The sequence below is a fragment of the Rousettus aegyptiacus genome, unplaced genomic scaffold (genome assembly GCF_014176215.1).
Source record: "Rousettus aegyptiacus isolate mRouAeg1 unplaced genomic scaffold, mRouAeg1.p scaffold_m13_p_16, whole genome shotgun sequence".
Lineage (NCBI taxonomy): Eukaryota > Metazoa > Chordata > Mammalia > Chiroptera > Pteropodidae > Rousettus > Rousettus aegyptiacus.
This window is the reverse complement of record NW_023416291.1, coordinates 14652501-14664738: the sequence shown is the minus strand read 5'-3', so window position 1 is coordinate 14664738 and position 12238 is coordinate 14652501. Positions and strand designations below refer to the sequence as shown.

General features: G+C 41.7%; 1 protein-coding gene across 1 annotated transcript in view; it reads left to right on the top strand.

Moving 5' to 3' along the window:
• SLC10A7 (solute carrier family 10 member 7) overlaps nucleotides 1-12238 on the top strand; it is a 194520-nt gene that overhangs the window by 145698 nt on the left and 36584 nt on the right. Inside the window, exon 7 of the mRNA XM_016158894.2 lies at nucleotides 7476-7559. Coding sequence (XP_016014380.1) covers nucleotides 7476-7559 — 84 coding nt within the window. The remainder of the gene's footprint in view (nucleotides 1-7475; nucleotides 7560-12238) is intronic.

Genomic DNA, 12238 nt, shown 5'->3' with positions numbered 1-12238 from the left:
ACTGGACCATTTCTACTAGCATATAAACATTCTGCAATGTTACACAGCTTAGAAATTAAAATTCGCCTTATCCTACCTGCACTCCTTCCTGTGCGCTCTTTTATAGCAAAATTCCTCAAAAAAAGTCATGTAAACTTATTCGTCATACGTATTGAGTCCCTCCTGCATGCCAGACACTTTTCTGGGTGCCAGGGCTATGGCAATGAGCAAAACAGAAATGTCTTAGAGGTTAGATATACTAATGGGTAAAAAGACAACCAACAAATAAGTAAAAATACAGTGTGTGAGATGTTTTAAGGGAAAAACAAAATGAAGAAGGGGAGTCAGCAGTGCCAGAGCAGGGCACCGCTATTTTTAATAGGGTGGTCAAGGTTGGACTCGCTGAGAAAATGATATCTGAGCAAAGGCCTGGAGGGGTAAAGGAGCGAGCCTCCTGGCAGTCAAGGGTTCCAGGTGGAAGGAGCAGCGAGTGGGAAGGTCCTCAGAGGGGACCTGGTATAGTTAAGGAAGAGCAAGGGGGGCACTGTGGCTGGAATGGAGTGAGCAGGTGGAGATGAGATCGGAGACGTAGCAGAGGCCAAATGATGTAGGACCTTGAAGTCCTTTGTAAGGACTTTGAATTATAATCTGAGAGAGACAGGAAACCATTAAAAGTTTTAATCAAGGGAACGACATGTTCTTGCATGCCTTTGAAAAGGCCGATTCTGGATTCTGGCTTGAGAATAGATTGTAAAGGGGTCATGGTAGAGACAGGAAGACCAGCTAGAAAACTAGTACAACATCATGGCAAGGGATGCTGTTAGCTCAGTAGGGTGGTTGAGTAAATCTGGTCGGAAGTTGTTGGAAGAGGAATTTAAAAGAACTGAGAGATTGAATGAAGCTTATGAGGGCAAGCTTGGAGTCAAGGACAACTCCAAGTATGTGCAACTGGAAGGATAGAGTTGTCACTTACTAAAATATAGAAGACTTAAGGTTGAGCAGGTTGAAGTAACTCATAAAGAGTTTAGTATTGGACATGTCTGGATTAAGATGCCTGTTAGACATCTGAGCAGAGAGGTCACGTAAACTATATAGTCTGCAATTCAGGGGAGATGTCTGGGCTAGAGATACACGATTAAGGGAAGTCAGCACAGAGATGGATTTTAAGTTAGACTGGATGATACCACCAAGAGAGTGAAAATAGATAAGGAAGCACATCGGTGGATTCTACTAAATATATACTTTCCATGTGGTAACCCAATTTTAGTTTGATATACACAGCTGAATCAATATAGCTGTTTAGCAGTCATAGTCTCAATTTTGATAAAAATTATAGTCATTTTTACATTGAACCTGTCAACTGGTGTACACTTAACTCATCGATTTTATATAAGCAATCAATTTAGTTTGTATATCTCCCTGTGAGAGGAGAAGCAGCAGGGATCAAAAAAGGCTCATCTGGAGTTTCTGGGAGGAATTGGAAATCTAGAAGGATTTGGGGGCCTGGGAACACTCTCCCTTCTCCTGTCTGGATGCTTCTCTTTATAAAGGGAAGGAGACAGGTATAGATGAGTGTGTCTGTGTGTTGCTACAAGAAAGTTCGATCCAATAGTAAGCCGGCCTCTTCCCCTTTTCCCTTCCCCCAGGGCTGGGCTCTGTGGGCAGTGGGGGGGGGGGGGAGGGGGAAGGGCAGGAATGGGACAAGGACTGAACAAATCCTGTTCTATGTCTGAAGAAGCTTCTCCCTGATTTTCTCACGAAAATCATGATGAGATTTAACATTCATCACTCTACCGTATAAACTATAAACATCTATTCTTATTTTTTCCTGAATATAAAGCTAATAAAAGTGAAGATCAATCATCAAGGGTGAATTATTTAATATAATAATGTTTTAATAGCCGAGAAGAGACACAAACTGGAGACGCCTGTGGCTAATGGATTTCCCTGGTAGGAGATGAAAGGCTGATTGCACAGCCGAGCAAGGGAAGACCCGGTGCGTTAATGACGATCCGTGGGTCAGCGCACTCACAGGAGTGATTTAAAACATACCATCTGTTTCCTAACTGTCGGTTGATAACTGATTTTACAGACAGTCAATGTCTGTCTCTTCGTCAAGAATCCGTATTTGTCTTTCTGAGTCTTGTTAGTTTGGCACCATAATATTTTACTCACTGAGCCCCTGGATTGTTTCCAAATCAAAGAGCTTCTAAATGAAATGGGCTGATAGTAGCCAATCCTGCTTCTAGCCAGCCTTTTTCTGCCAAGTTGGAGAGTTGAATATTAACACCCTAAGGCGTCCATTGTATGTGCTGGATTAACTCTTTTTGATGCGTCAACCCTGGTTCTAGTAGCGGACCATCTTTGAGAAAGTGGAGAAAATGGTTAAATAGTATTCTGGGTTCTGTGCTTAACATCCTAAAGCCCAGCTGAGAAAGGCCACATCATCGGCCACTAGTAATCAAGTTTCCCCTACCCTTTTCCCCTTTTCCCTGTCTTGTCCTCCCTTTTTTTTTTTTTTTTTGCTTCTGCCTACCTTCCAGTTCCCCATCTCCCAGCTTTGGCTTCCACTCCTGCCCCTTCCCCATTTTTCTGCTTCGTACCTTCTATAATTAATATGCAGTAGGCTGTAAGGATTCAGTGTAAGGACTGTAGAGTGACACTTCTAGGTCTAGATCCTGGCTCTGTCACTTTCTAGCTATAGTGACCTTGTGCAAGTGGTTTAACTGTTCTATGCCATTGTTGCCTCATGAAGATTGGGGTACTATCTCAGACCTATCTCAAGGGGCTGCCATATTATGTTACTCAATACACATGAAGCATTTAGAGCAGTGTCTGGCACATAGAGAGTGCACAGTAAATGTTGCCATTATTACAATCTATAAGAGACAATTAGGTGGAAGGCCAGGCTACTGAACTTTTCTTAGGTCTGTGAATTAAGTAGGATTTTGTAACTTACTTGAAGTTGGAAGGATGGAAAGAAAAGAAAACCTTAGCAAGCTTCTTTTTCTGCCTGTATATTGTGGCCATTCATTAACTGAACCCACAGCTGTTGAGCACCTACTATGTACTAGATTAGTAGTTCTTAAAATGTGAACCCAGCTCAGCGGCGCCAGCAGAGCCTGGTTAGAAATGCGGATTCTTACCATCGTCCCCGAAAGATGTTCTGAATCAGAAACTCGGAACGTGGGGCCAAGCAATCTGTTTTAACAAACCCACAGATCCGGCAGATGTTTCTGATGTCCTCAAGTACGAGAACCGCTGCCCTAGATGTGAACCAGGATCGCTCTGCTAGGCACCAGGGATGTAAACATGAGTAAGACCCTGTCCTTGACCTTCAGGAGTGTAAGTCTACTAGGAGAAACAGATTCGTAAACCCTGACTAACTCCCAAAATTAACTTAGTAACTCAGCATCCGCGGATTCTGAGAGCTACAACGGAAATACAGAGCCATGAAAGCGGGCGTGGCCAAGGTTGCATGTGGGGAGGAGGATTTGGAAAGAATTCTCAAAGTGGTGCTTGAACTAAGCTTTAGAAAAAGACAAGAACTTTTCTAGTTATAAGTATGTATGGGGGAGGAGCCATCCACTGAAAGGAGCACGTGTGCATTTCCTGGACCCACACATAGACGTCATCTTTTTAAACAGCCCCTGGAGAGGGGGGCTTGTCAGGCCCGGAACGTGCCCTGGCTCACAGGAGGCACCAGTGACTATTTGAATGATTGGACACAAAGGCCCCAAAATTAAATTTTCACTGAATCATTTCTTTTCAGCATAAGATAGAAAAACAAATAAACCTAATTGTGAGTTTTGCTTTACAGCTCTATATTCCTGAAAGAAATGAGCCATTGTTTAACATGCAGGATGAGACGTATTACCTCTGACCCTGCCAGGACGACTCAGTGAGGCCGAGTACTTGCTGGACACAAGCTTGTCCTAAACCTGCAACTTAATCCAAATGCGCAAATTATTGATGCTTCCTGTAAAGTCACTGGTCTTCACAATAGAAACTATGACAGGTTCCTCATTAAAATGTGAAGAACCAAATATCCCAGGCAGCATATTTCTTTCTGGTTTAGTTAAAATCAACTCTGCATGCAGAATGACTAGGCCTGGTATTTTTCTAGTCATGTTCTCAGAAGCTGTCCTATGCCAGATGCTCACTCTTCTTTCTTCTGGATGCCAGGGCATGTTTCGCGGCGTCAGAAACTTCCCTAAGGGTACCCCTGCATCTTCACACTGACCCCGGCGACAGGTCTGGTGGCCAATTCAAAAGAAAGGACTTATGCCAAATTAGACCCCAGTACTGAGATTTCCTTCCTTTCAGAGCCACTTCTAAGGGAGCCATCCTGCGGGATTTCCTCCCCAGCATTCCCGCAGTACCTAGTCTGGCTTTGTGTACCCAGTAAATTACATCCCTGGCTAACTTGCTCCGGCCTCTGATCTGACAAAGCCTCAAAGGAGGGCTGCTCCAACCAGCGTCCCTAATCTAGTGGATCAAAGATCATAGCGTTTCAGAGGACAGAGGGACATTGGAGATCATGGACCGCCCCCCCTCCCCCGTCCTAGGAACATGACGCCTCCAGACACTGGGCATGCAAATGATGAATAGAAACTAAAACACATGATACTCTCAAAATCCAAAGTTGAAACAGGTTTTCCTTTATTTTTGCTTTCCTCAAATTCTATCTTTTAGATAGAGCCAGGATTGAAAATAACCCCTAAAATTAACTTAATAAATCATATTTTAAATTTTCTCTCCATTTAATCTCTTGAGTTCACTGCTTTGAATAATACTCTATGGTTAAACAAACAAGCCTTCCCAGTGTTGAACTACTATCACAGAGCAGATTTGGCTAAAGGGTCGCTTGAATGTATTTTAGAAGCTAGCCAATCTCACATTATAACACAGTATTAGAGATGCTGATTACAAATCACTTCTTTCTGGACCTCAGTCTCACATCTTTAAAAAGAGGGAATAGGACTTTGAGTCTCTTCCAGGGATGAGTCTATCAATTTTAGGTCTTCTCCAGAGCAGCACTCAGGAGCTAAGGAGAGGGCGAAGAACTGAGGGCAGAGACCATGCACAGGCCACACATACCCTCACACATGCATGCTCACACTCACACACACACATGCTCCCACACACACACACATACACAAACATATACTCACACAAATGCACACACATGCTCCCACACATACTCACACACAGATACACATACACACACACATGCTCACACACAAACACATGCTCACACATACACAATCACGAACACAAACACATACACACTCATCCTTTCTTCACATGATTCCCGTTGTGACGAGATGTTCTTCGTTTCTAGTTGCACGTTAGAATTGGTTGTGCTACCAGTGATTAGCAAGCAGAGAAAAAATACTGAGTGATTTGACAATACCACATGATCATAAGAAGTTTTTAAATAGTCTTAAGTTTTATGTTTTTTTAACTTTAGGGGAAAAAAGGGATATGATTTTGAATAAGAATTTTGTCGCTTTTTAGCACATCCATGTTTACAAATTACTTCATTCGTTCATTCTGCACAGGTTTATTGACCTGCAGACTTACTCTCTATACCAATTACTGAGTTAAGCACTGGACTTTCAGAAGGACTATAGCTTGATGTGGTTATTCATTCAAATATCTTTAAAACACACGAAATACCTTCATAAAGTTGCACTAGAAAGAGGAACAGGGCTATGTGAGGTCATTCATGAGATTTCAGACAAGAATTGTCCCGTCCTTGAGGGTTACGTCCTGCCTCCTGCTGCCGCTCTCCAAACATTATGGACCTTCTGGACAGAGCACTGAGCTAGATGTTCTCGAACTCGAAAACTTTGTTCTTTAAAGTTTATTTTTCTATTCACCCAGTACTTCAATTTCCCATAAAATATATTTTTTTCTTTGTTTTAATCCTCACTCCCAGGAGCAACCTTAGAATTAATATTTGTGGAGAGAATATATTTGTTAATTACCTTGTGCCTCAAGGACATAGTTGCTCTAAAATAAGCTGAAATTATTAGTTTTTACTACTTTGGCTTTGCATGTAATGAAACATCTAACAGCCACGTAGCATTTAACACACCAGGAATCCTATCTGTTCTTCACCGGTTTCGCTTTACCTGCTTTACCCTCTTCATTTCTTCAGTTCATCTCGGTTGTGGAGGAAAAGGACGGAGGCTACAGTTTGTATGAGTTAAACTGAGAGTGGTCAGTGTCGAAGGTAGTATTAAATGAATGCAGGCCTCTGATGGGCAGGACATACAATCTTGGCATTTTGAGCTCATCTAGATTAGGACTGAGGATAGAGACAGAATTTCATAAAATTCTCTGGGTAGTAGAAAAAATTTTGGTAAGCCAGTTCATGCAAAAATCAGTGAAAACACTGATCCGTCATCATTTCATCCTGAGCCATTAACTTCATTTATCTGAGTATTTGATTTGTTTTATTTAACACTCTGTGCCCTCCATCATTACTACCTTGATGTTTTATCACAATTTTTTTTTTTTACAAAAGGTATTTCCAAGCTGTCAGGGGAAGGGTGACAGTAAGTTCCAAGGGCCACAGGGGTCATTATTGATGATTTGGAAGAACCTGGTGGTCAAGGGGGACTCATAAAAGAGGGGAACATCCATAGAAAAGGCTAGTGTTTGTCCAGAGAGGTTTGAAAACCAGAAGATTGTGAAAACCATTCGAGTTAATAGGAAGACAGCGATTCTTGGTGGCTTGGCTGATGTGACGGCAGCCGTGCTCAGAAACACTGGCTCCTGCCACTGGCAACAGAATCTCTCTGAAGCCGAGATCGCAGCCGTGAGCAAACAGGACCCCAAAACTGAGGAAAGAGAAAAAAATAGGAATTATGAACAATTTTAAGACGTACAGGTTTAGGAGAGAGGTGTATTGAAATTTTTAAGTTGAAAAATAAGTCATGTTCCAGGATTTCCCATCTGCTAGACTTCGTGTAGGAAGAAATTTTAGAGAAAATGAGCTTCATTACCTTTGTTTTGAAAGAGTAGGAAAGCAAGAAAGTGTTTTGTTTGCATGAATACAGTGTCATCTTCATAAGAGAATGAGACGTGTTTGTCTGGAGTATCTACAGACGAGGTGAAATAGAAATCACATAAACGATGATTATAGGTGAAATGTCATGCCCTGTGATCATAGCCAGTGTGAACAAGGAATCACTTCACTCCTCAGCAGTGGATTTAATAATAAGCAATTTAGGTTAATTGCAAAACAACCATTATCATTTTTCCTCAATCTGAGTCTCCCAATAAAAATTATATATTAAACCACTTAGTCTATTTTGTGCTAAATTTAGAAAATTAAAAATAACTTCACTTGCTGTTTGTTTGCATATAGCTACCAAATGTTTAGTGCCTGTGAGAGAATTCATTTATCGCATGATTTAATTAACAGCAATATTTGACAAATGACTCAAAGTAACTCTAAGTCCCTTTGTGTTCTTGTTTTACAGCTTGGCTCATCCTCTTCTGTGCCTTTTACATCTATTTTTTCTCAGCTTTTTATGACTGTTGTGGTTCCTCTCATTATTGGACAGGTAAGGTCTTCCATTTTATCTGCTCTCTTCTTTATAGATCAAATTGCGGATTTTTACGAAATGTTAGGACAACCGAGAAAAAAGATCGAGGAAGAGACAGTCGAATGAAGACGTAAGACTGTGAAGCACAGGTTTTGTCAATCACAGTCTTCTCATCTTTTTTATTTTTTTAGTTAATAACAGTATACGATATACGGGGATACTGACGCAGAATCTTGATTTTTAAAATTTGTTTTCCCCATTTTATAGCTGTGTAGCTAGCTCGGTAACATTTAGGAAACCATTACTTTATTCTGTGGCTTTGATAAGGGCTCAGCATCGATGCCCATTGTGGAGAACAGTCATCTGTCTGGCCTCTTCATAGACTTTTCCAACAGTGGTCATTTTATTCGTGATCGTGTAATTGATCATATAAACATTTCATCCTATTAGCTCTTAAATTAGATCTTAGAAAATTTAGTTTCTCTGATCATTCTCATTGCATCAAACTAATAGAATAAATTCTTATATTTTAACTTCTCATAACAAGGCAATAATAAGCATATAATTTAATGGTAAGCGTACAGACTTTAAAACCAATTCGCTTTCCAACTCATAGGCAGCCACAGTAAGAAAGTACAGAACTTAATGCACTACTGAGGAGGTGAGGCTTAGGGACCAGCGTCTCAGGGGACAAGGGCACAGACGTGGGCTTAGGAGCAACTTGATCGTAAACTCGGTTCTACCTTTTATTTGCTGTGTGACCTTCGGCAAGTCATTGGATCTCTCTGGCTTCAGGTTCAGTATTTATTAACTAGTATAATAACAATACCCATCTTGAAGGGTTGTTGTGAAAACTAAATGAAGTGTGGGTGTGTATAAAGTTTTTTGTCATCCTAGAGCCTGACACGGGTAAGTACTCTGTCGCTTCTGTCATCACCACCATTATCAAATGCCCTGCAAGTACTAACCAGAAGGCCACACTCTGAAATTTTAACTATACAAAGTGCTGTATGTATAGACATGTGATATTTACATGCCATCTTAGGGTAGGCTCCCTGAGACATGGACTCTGGGATAAAGGTTTCCATGCGAGAAGTTTGTTGGGGAGTAAGTACCCTTGGGCTCAGCACCTCTGGGAGAGTGCAGAAGCAGGATGAGGTGCGGGAGCTGAGCTTCCTGCAGAGGCCTGGGCAGGTCCCTGGAGCTGGCACTGACCACTCAGACCTGTCCTGCCCCCGGCAAGGGCGCCTGCTCTTTGTACTCCTTCACTGAGCAGTCCTTAGCTGCTGCCTTCCCTCCCGCGCCCCGTGAGGAGTGTGACCGTGGTCGGGCCTGCTCTCGCAGCCGCCATTCCCAAAGGGGAACCCGGCCGAGATCGCCCAGGGAACCGACGTGCCCTGCGGACACAGGCTAAGTGAGCACTCCACTCCCGAACAGACAGACGGCGCTCCGCGGCGTGCGCTACTGATCTGTGCATTTTATTTTATTTTTACACTTAGAAAAGGGACTGAATTTAGGATAAAAGGGGAGGATTTAAAAGCACTCAAAAGTACTGTTTAATTAAATATATATTGATAGCTGAAAAAAATACGTCTCCCACAGCGCTGATCACAGAACAGGTATTCCAAATAAGTATTATGTTTCCCCACCTCCCTGGTTTTTTCTCAATCTTTGCTTAAGTTTCCTGTTTAGAATGTCTTTCTACCCACCCTTCACCCCAGCTCATTGCTCGCTTGACTATTTATTTCATATCTTATCTCTATCGTAGCACCTCGTTTGATTGCTTCCTTGGCCATTGTCACTATATATATATTTACATTTTTTTGACTTGTTAATTATTTGCCTCCCCCATTAGGTTTTAGGAATAGTAATTTACATAATTAGGAATATCTATACACAGAGAATAATGAATTGTAAAATTACTCCTTACAGACCCAGTAGTAAAATGTTAGAGTAAGTTATAAAGTAGTAAATAAAGGTATTCAAAAAGTAGTATACGTGGTTTTTAAAAAGTATTCTAGGTACAAAGTACTTGCATTGGTTTTTAAAGAGGAAATCTATATATTTACATCTGTCAGCTTCTCTCTTACATCCTAGAATAGGAATTAACAGTCATAACCCTAGTCTTTACCTCTAGAAACCACCTTCCATCCAGCAGCCAGTAAATGCCACCATTTCTGCCTCAGAAATCTTTCAGATCTGACATCCGCAACCTCGTCCACAGTGCCAGAGCGGATGCCACACCTTCGCCATCTTTGTCTAAATTACTGCACTTCGCTGTTGTGAGTCTCTTCTAATTCTTATCCAATGCCTTTACTGCCTCCTAAAAAAAAAACAAAAACAAAAAACAAATCAGATCGTGTTATTCCTCTCCTCAAAAACTCCTCATGGCTGCCTGTTGCCCGTTCCCGTGTGGCCCACAAAGCCCTCCAGTGCTTGGCCCCAACCTGCTTCTCCAGCGTCTCCTCCCACCATCCCCTTCATAAAGACAACTCTCCGGCCATGCTCCTGCACGCCGCCCCCTCCCCGACCCGCCCCCTCACTGCTCCGTGCCTTTCATCTGATTGTCGCACCTGTTCTGCGAGCGACCTCCCACTCATTCCTTAACTCTGTACAGAGATGCCCTCTAATTGGCCAGCGACCTGCTCTGACTCCCCTGGCCTAGACTGAATTCCAGTTCTCCCATGGTCTTGATTTATTATATTTATGAGGAGAGATAATCATTTATCTGTGAGCTTCCTAGAAGCAGAAACTATTGTAGGTATGTTTAATAGCATGCTCAGTAGTAGAGTGTGAGCTATATTAAAAAATTGGCTGAAGAAAACTCTGAATTTACCCTCACGGGGCCCCCAGCAGCCATTTTCCCTAAATCTGCAGCTTTGCTAGAGAGAAACACATAATTGGTCTCATCTTGTTTCAGATTCATGAGCCTAAATTTTAAATGTTATTCCCCGCTTTCTCGAAATCTCACTCTACTTCCCTATAGGATTATCCTCTATCCTCTATTTTCAAGTCCCTTCGCCTTCCCCTAACAGTCTCCCACTTGCCCGTTACAGTCGGGTCTCACTGACTTTGCCTCTGCTTCTCAAACGTGCCAGCCGTGATCCTGCCTTAGAAACTGTGCACTGGCAGTTCTTCCGCCTGGAACACCTTCCCAGCTTTCACCCTCCCCCTCGCCCCCTGCAGAAAGACCTCTCCTGCCGCCCCCCTCCAGGGGGGTCACATCCGCGGCATCCAGCTGACACCTCTGCTTAATGTGGATCATTATCTGCTTCTTGTTTATTTGTTGGTTGCTTTTACTTTTTATTTCTCTCCTCTAACTAGAAGGTAAGCTCCATGGGCTCCAGGGAACTTGTCTGTCCGCTTATCTCTGTATTAATTCGTAGTCGATTGACTCACCTAAGCTATGCGATGTGATCTTTGAGGACCTTATCAGCAGTGCGTATGTACTACTTCAGAGGAAATAGACGCCAGGCAAGGTAGCCTTATGTCTGTTGTAAGTAGAGGTGCCGCATAAACAAAATAAATATTTCTATAGATTTTAACGTGCATCTTTTAAAATAAGATTTTATTATTGCCTTTAAATAAACAGTAGGAACTAGAGGGAGGTGAAAAAGACCTGAATATATTTTCCTTAATCTTTTAGTGATAATGAAACTTTATCATTCAACTTTTTATTTGTATTTCTGAGAGTGAATTTTATTTTTTTGTGTGTTTTCCCCAGACAGTACTTCTCTTTGGTTGAAGTCATAACTGACTGACCGTGATGTGACTTGAGGTCTAGTTTAGTCTTTGGCACTTCCTGGCTGTACACACAACTTCCAGGCCTCGCTTTTCTCATTTGCGAAATAAGGAATTTAATATCTTCTGGCTCAAAGATGCTATGAGTCTGAAATAAGAGTAGTCTTTCCATAGGTGGCCGAGAGATTGCTTCTTATGTCAAAGAAATAAATCGCGTGTCATTATAATATTTCTTCTTCTTTTCTGATAACTCTTTTAATAATACATCTAAGTGCTTGTGACAAATACCTATTTTATGCATTTTTGAGTGATTTACAAATAAATGTTAATGAAATAGAATTTTTACCACCTTTGAAAAACGTTTTTCAAAGTAGCACACTACATTACTTTTTTCTAAAGTTAATAATAAAAAGCATATGTGTCATTTATCATTCATGCATTCTCTCGTCTTTCATCAGTGAGTTGTTTCACAGAGTAGCTTTTTCATATTAAATAGTTTTCAGCTAAAGCTCAAGTTAATGTTATTAATGCTAGTTAAATTTTGCACTTATAAAATTTTATTAGATATGAGCTGTTTTCCTTGCTTCACCTGAATCGTGCCGCGGGATATACTGACAGTGTCATGGCAGAAACATCACCCAGCTGAGACCTGGAAAGAAGAAAAGCCATTATTTACCAGGCACAGGCCCTGTTAGAGGCTCTAAAGGATTTTATAGTTATTGGAGTGCTCAACCCTCACTACATCTACTATTATACCCATTTGAGAGATGAGGCACAGGGAAGGGAAGGAATTTACCCCAGAGCAGAGCACAGGGTGGAACCAGGATTCTAAGCCAGGCCCACACGGCTCTGAGTTCATACCTTTGACCCCTGTGCCACGGTCCCCTCAGGACGTAAAAGTTATAGTCCTGCTCATCGGGCTGACTAGCTTTTTCACATTTTGTGTAAGTCGTTGG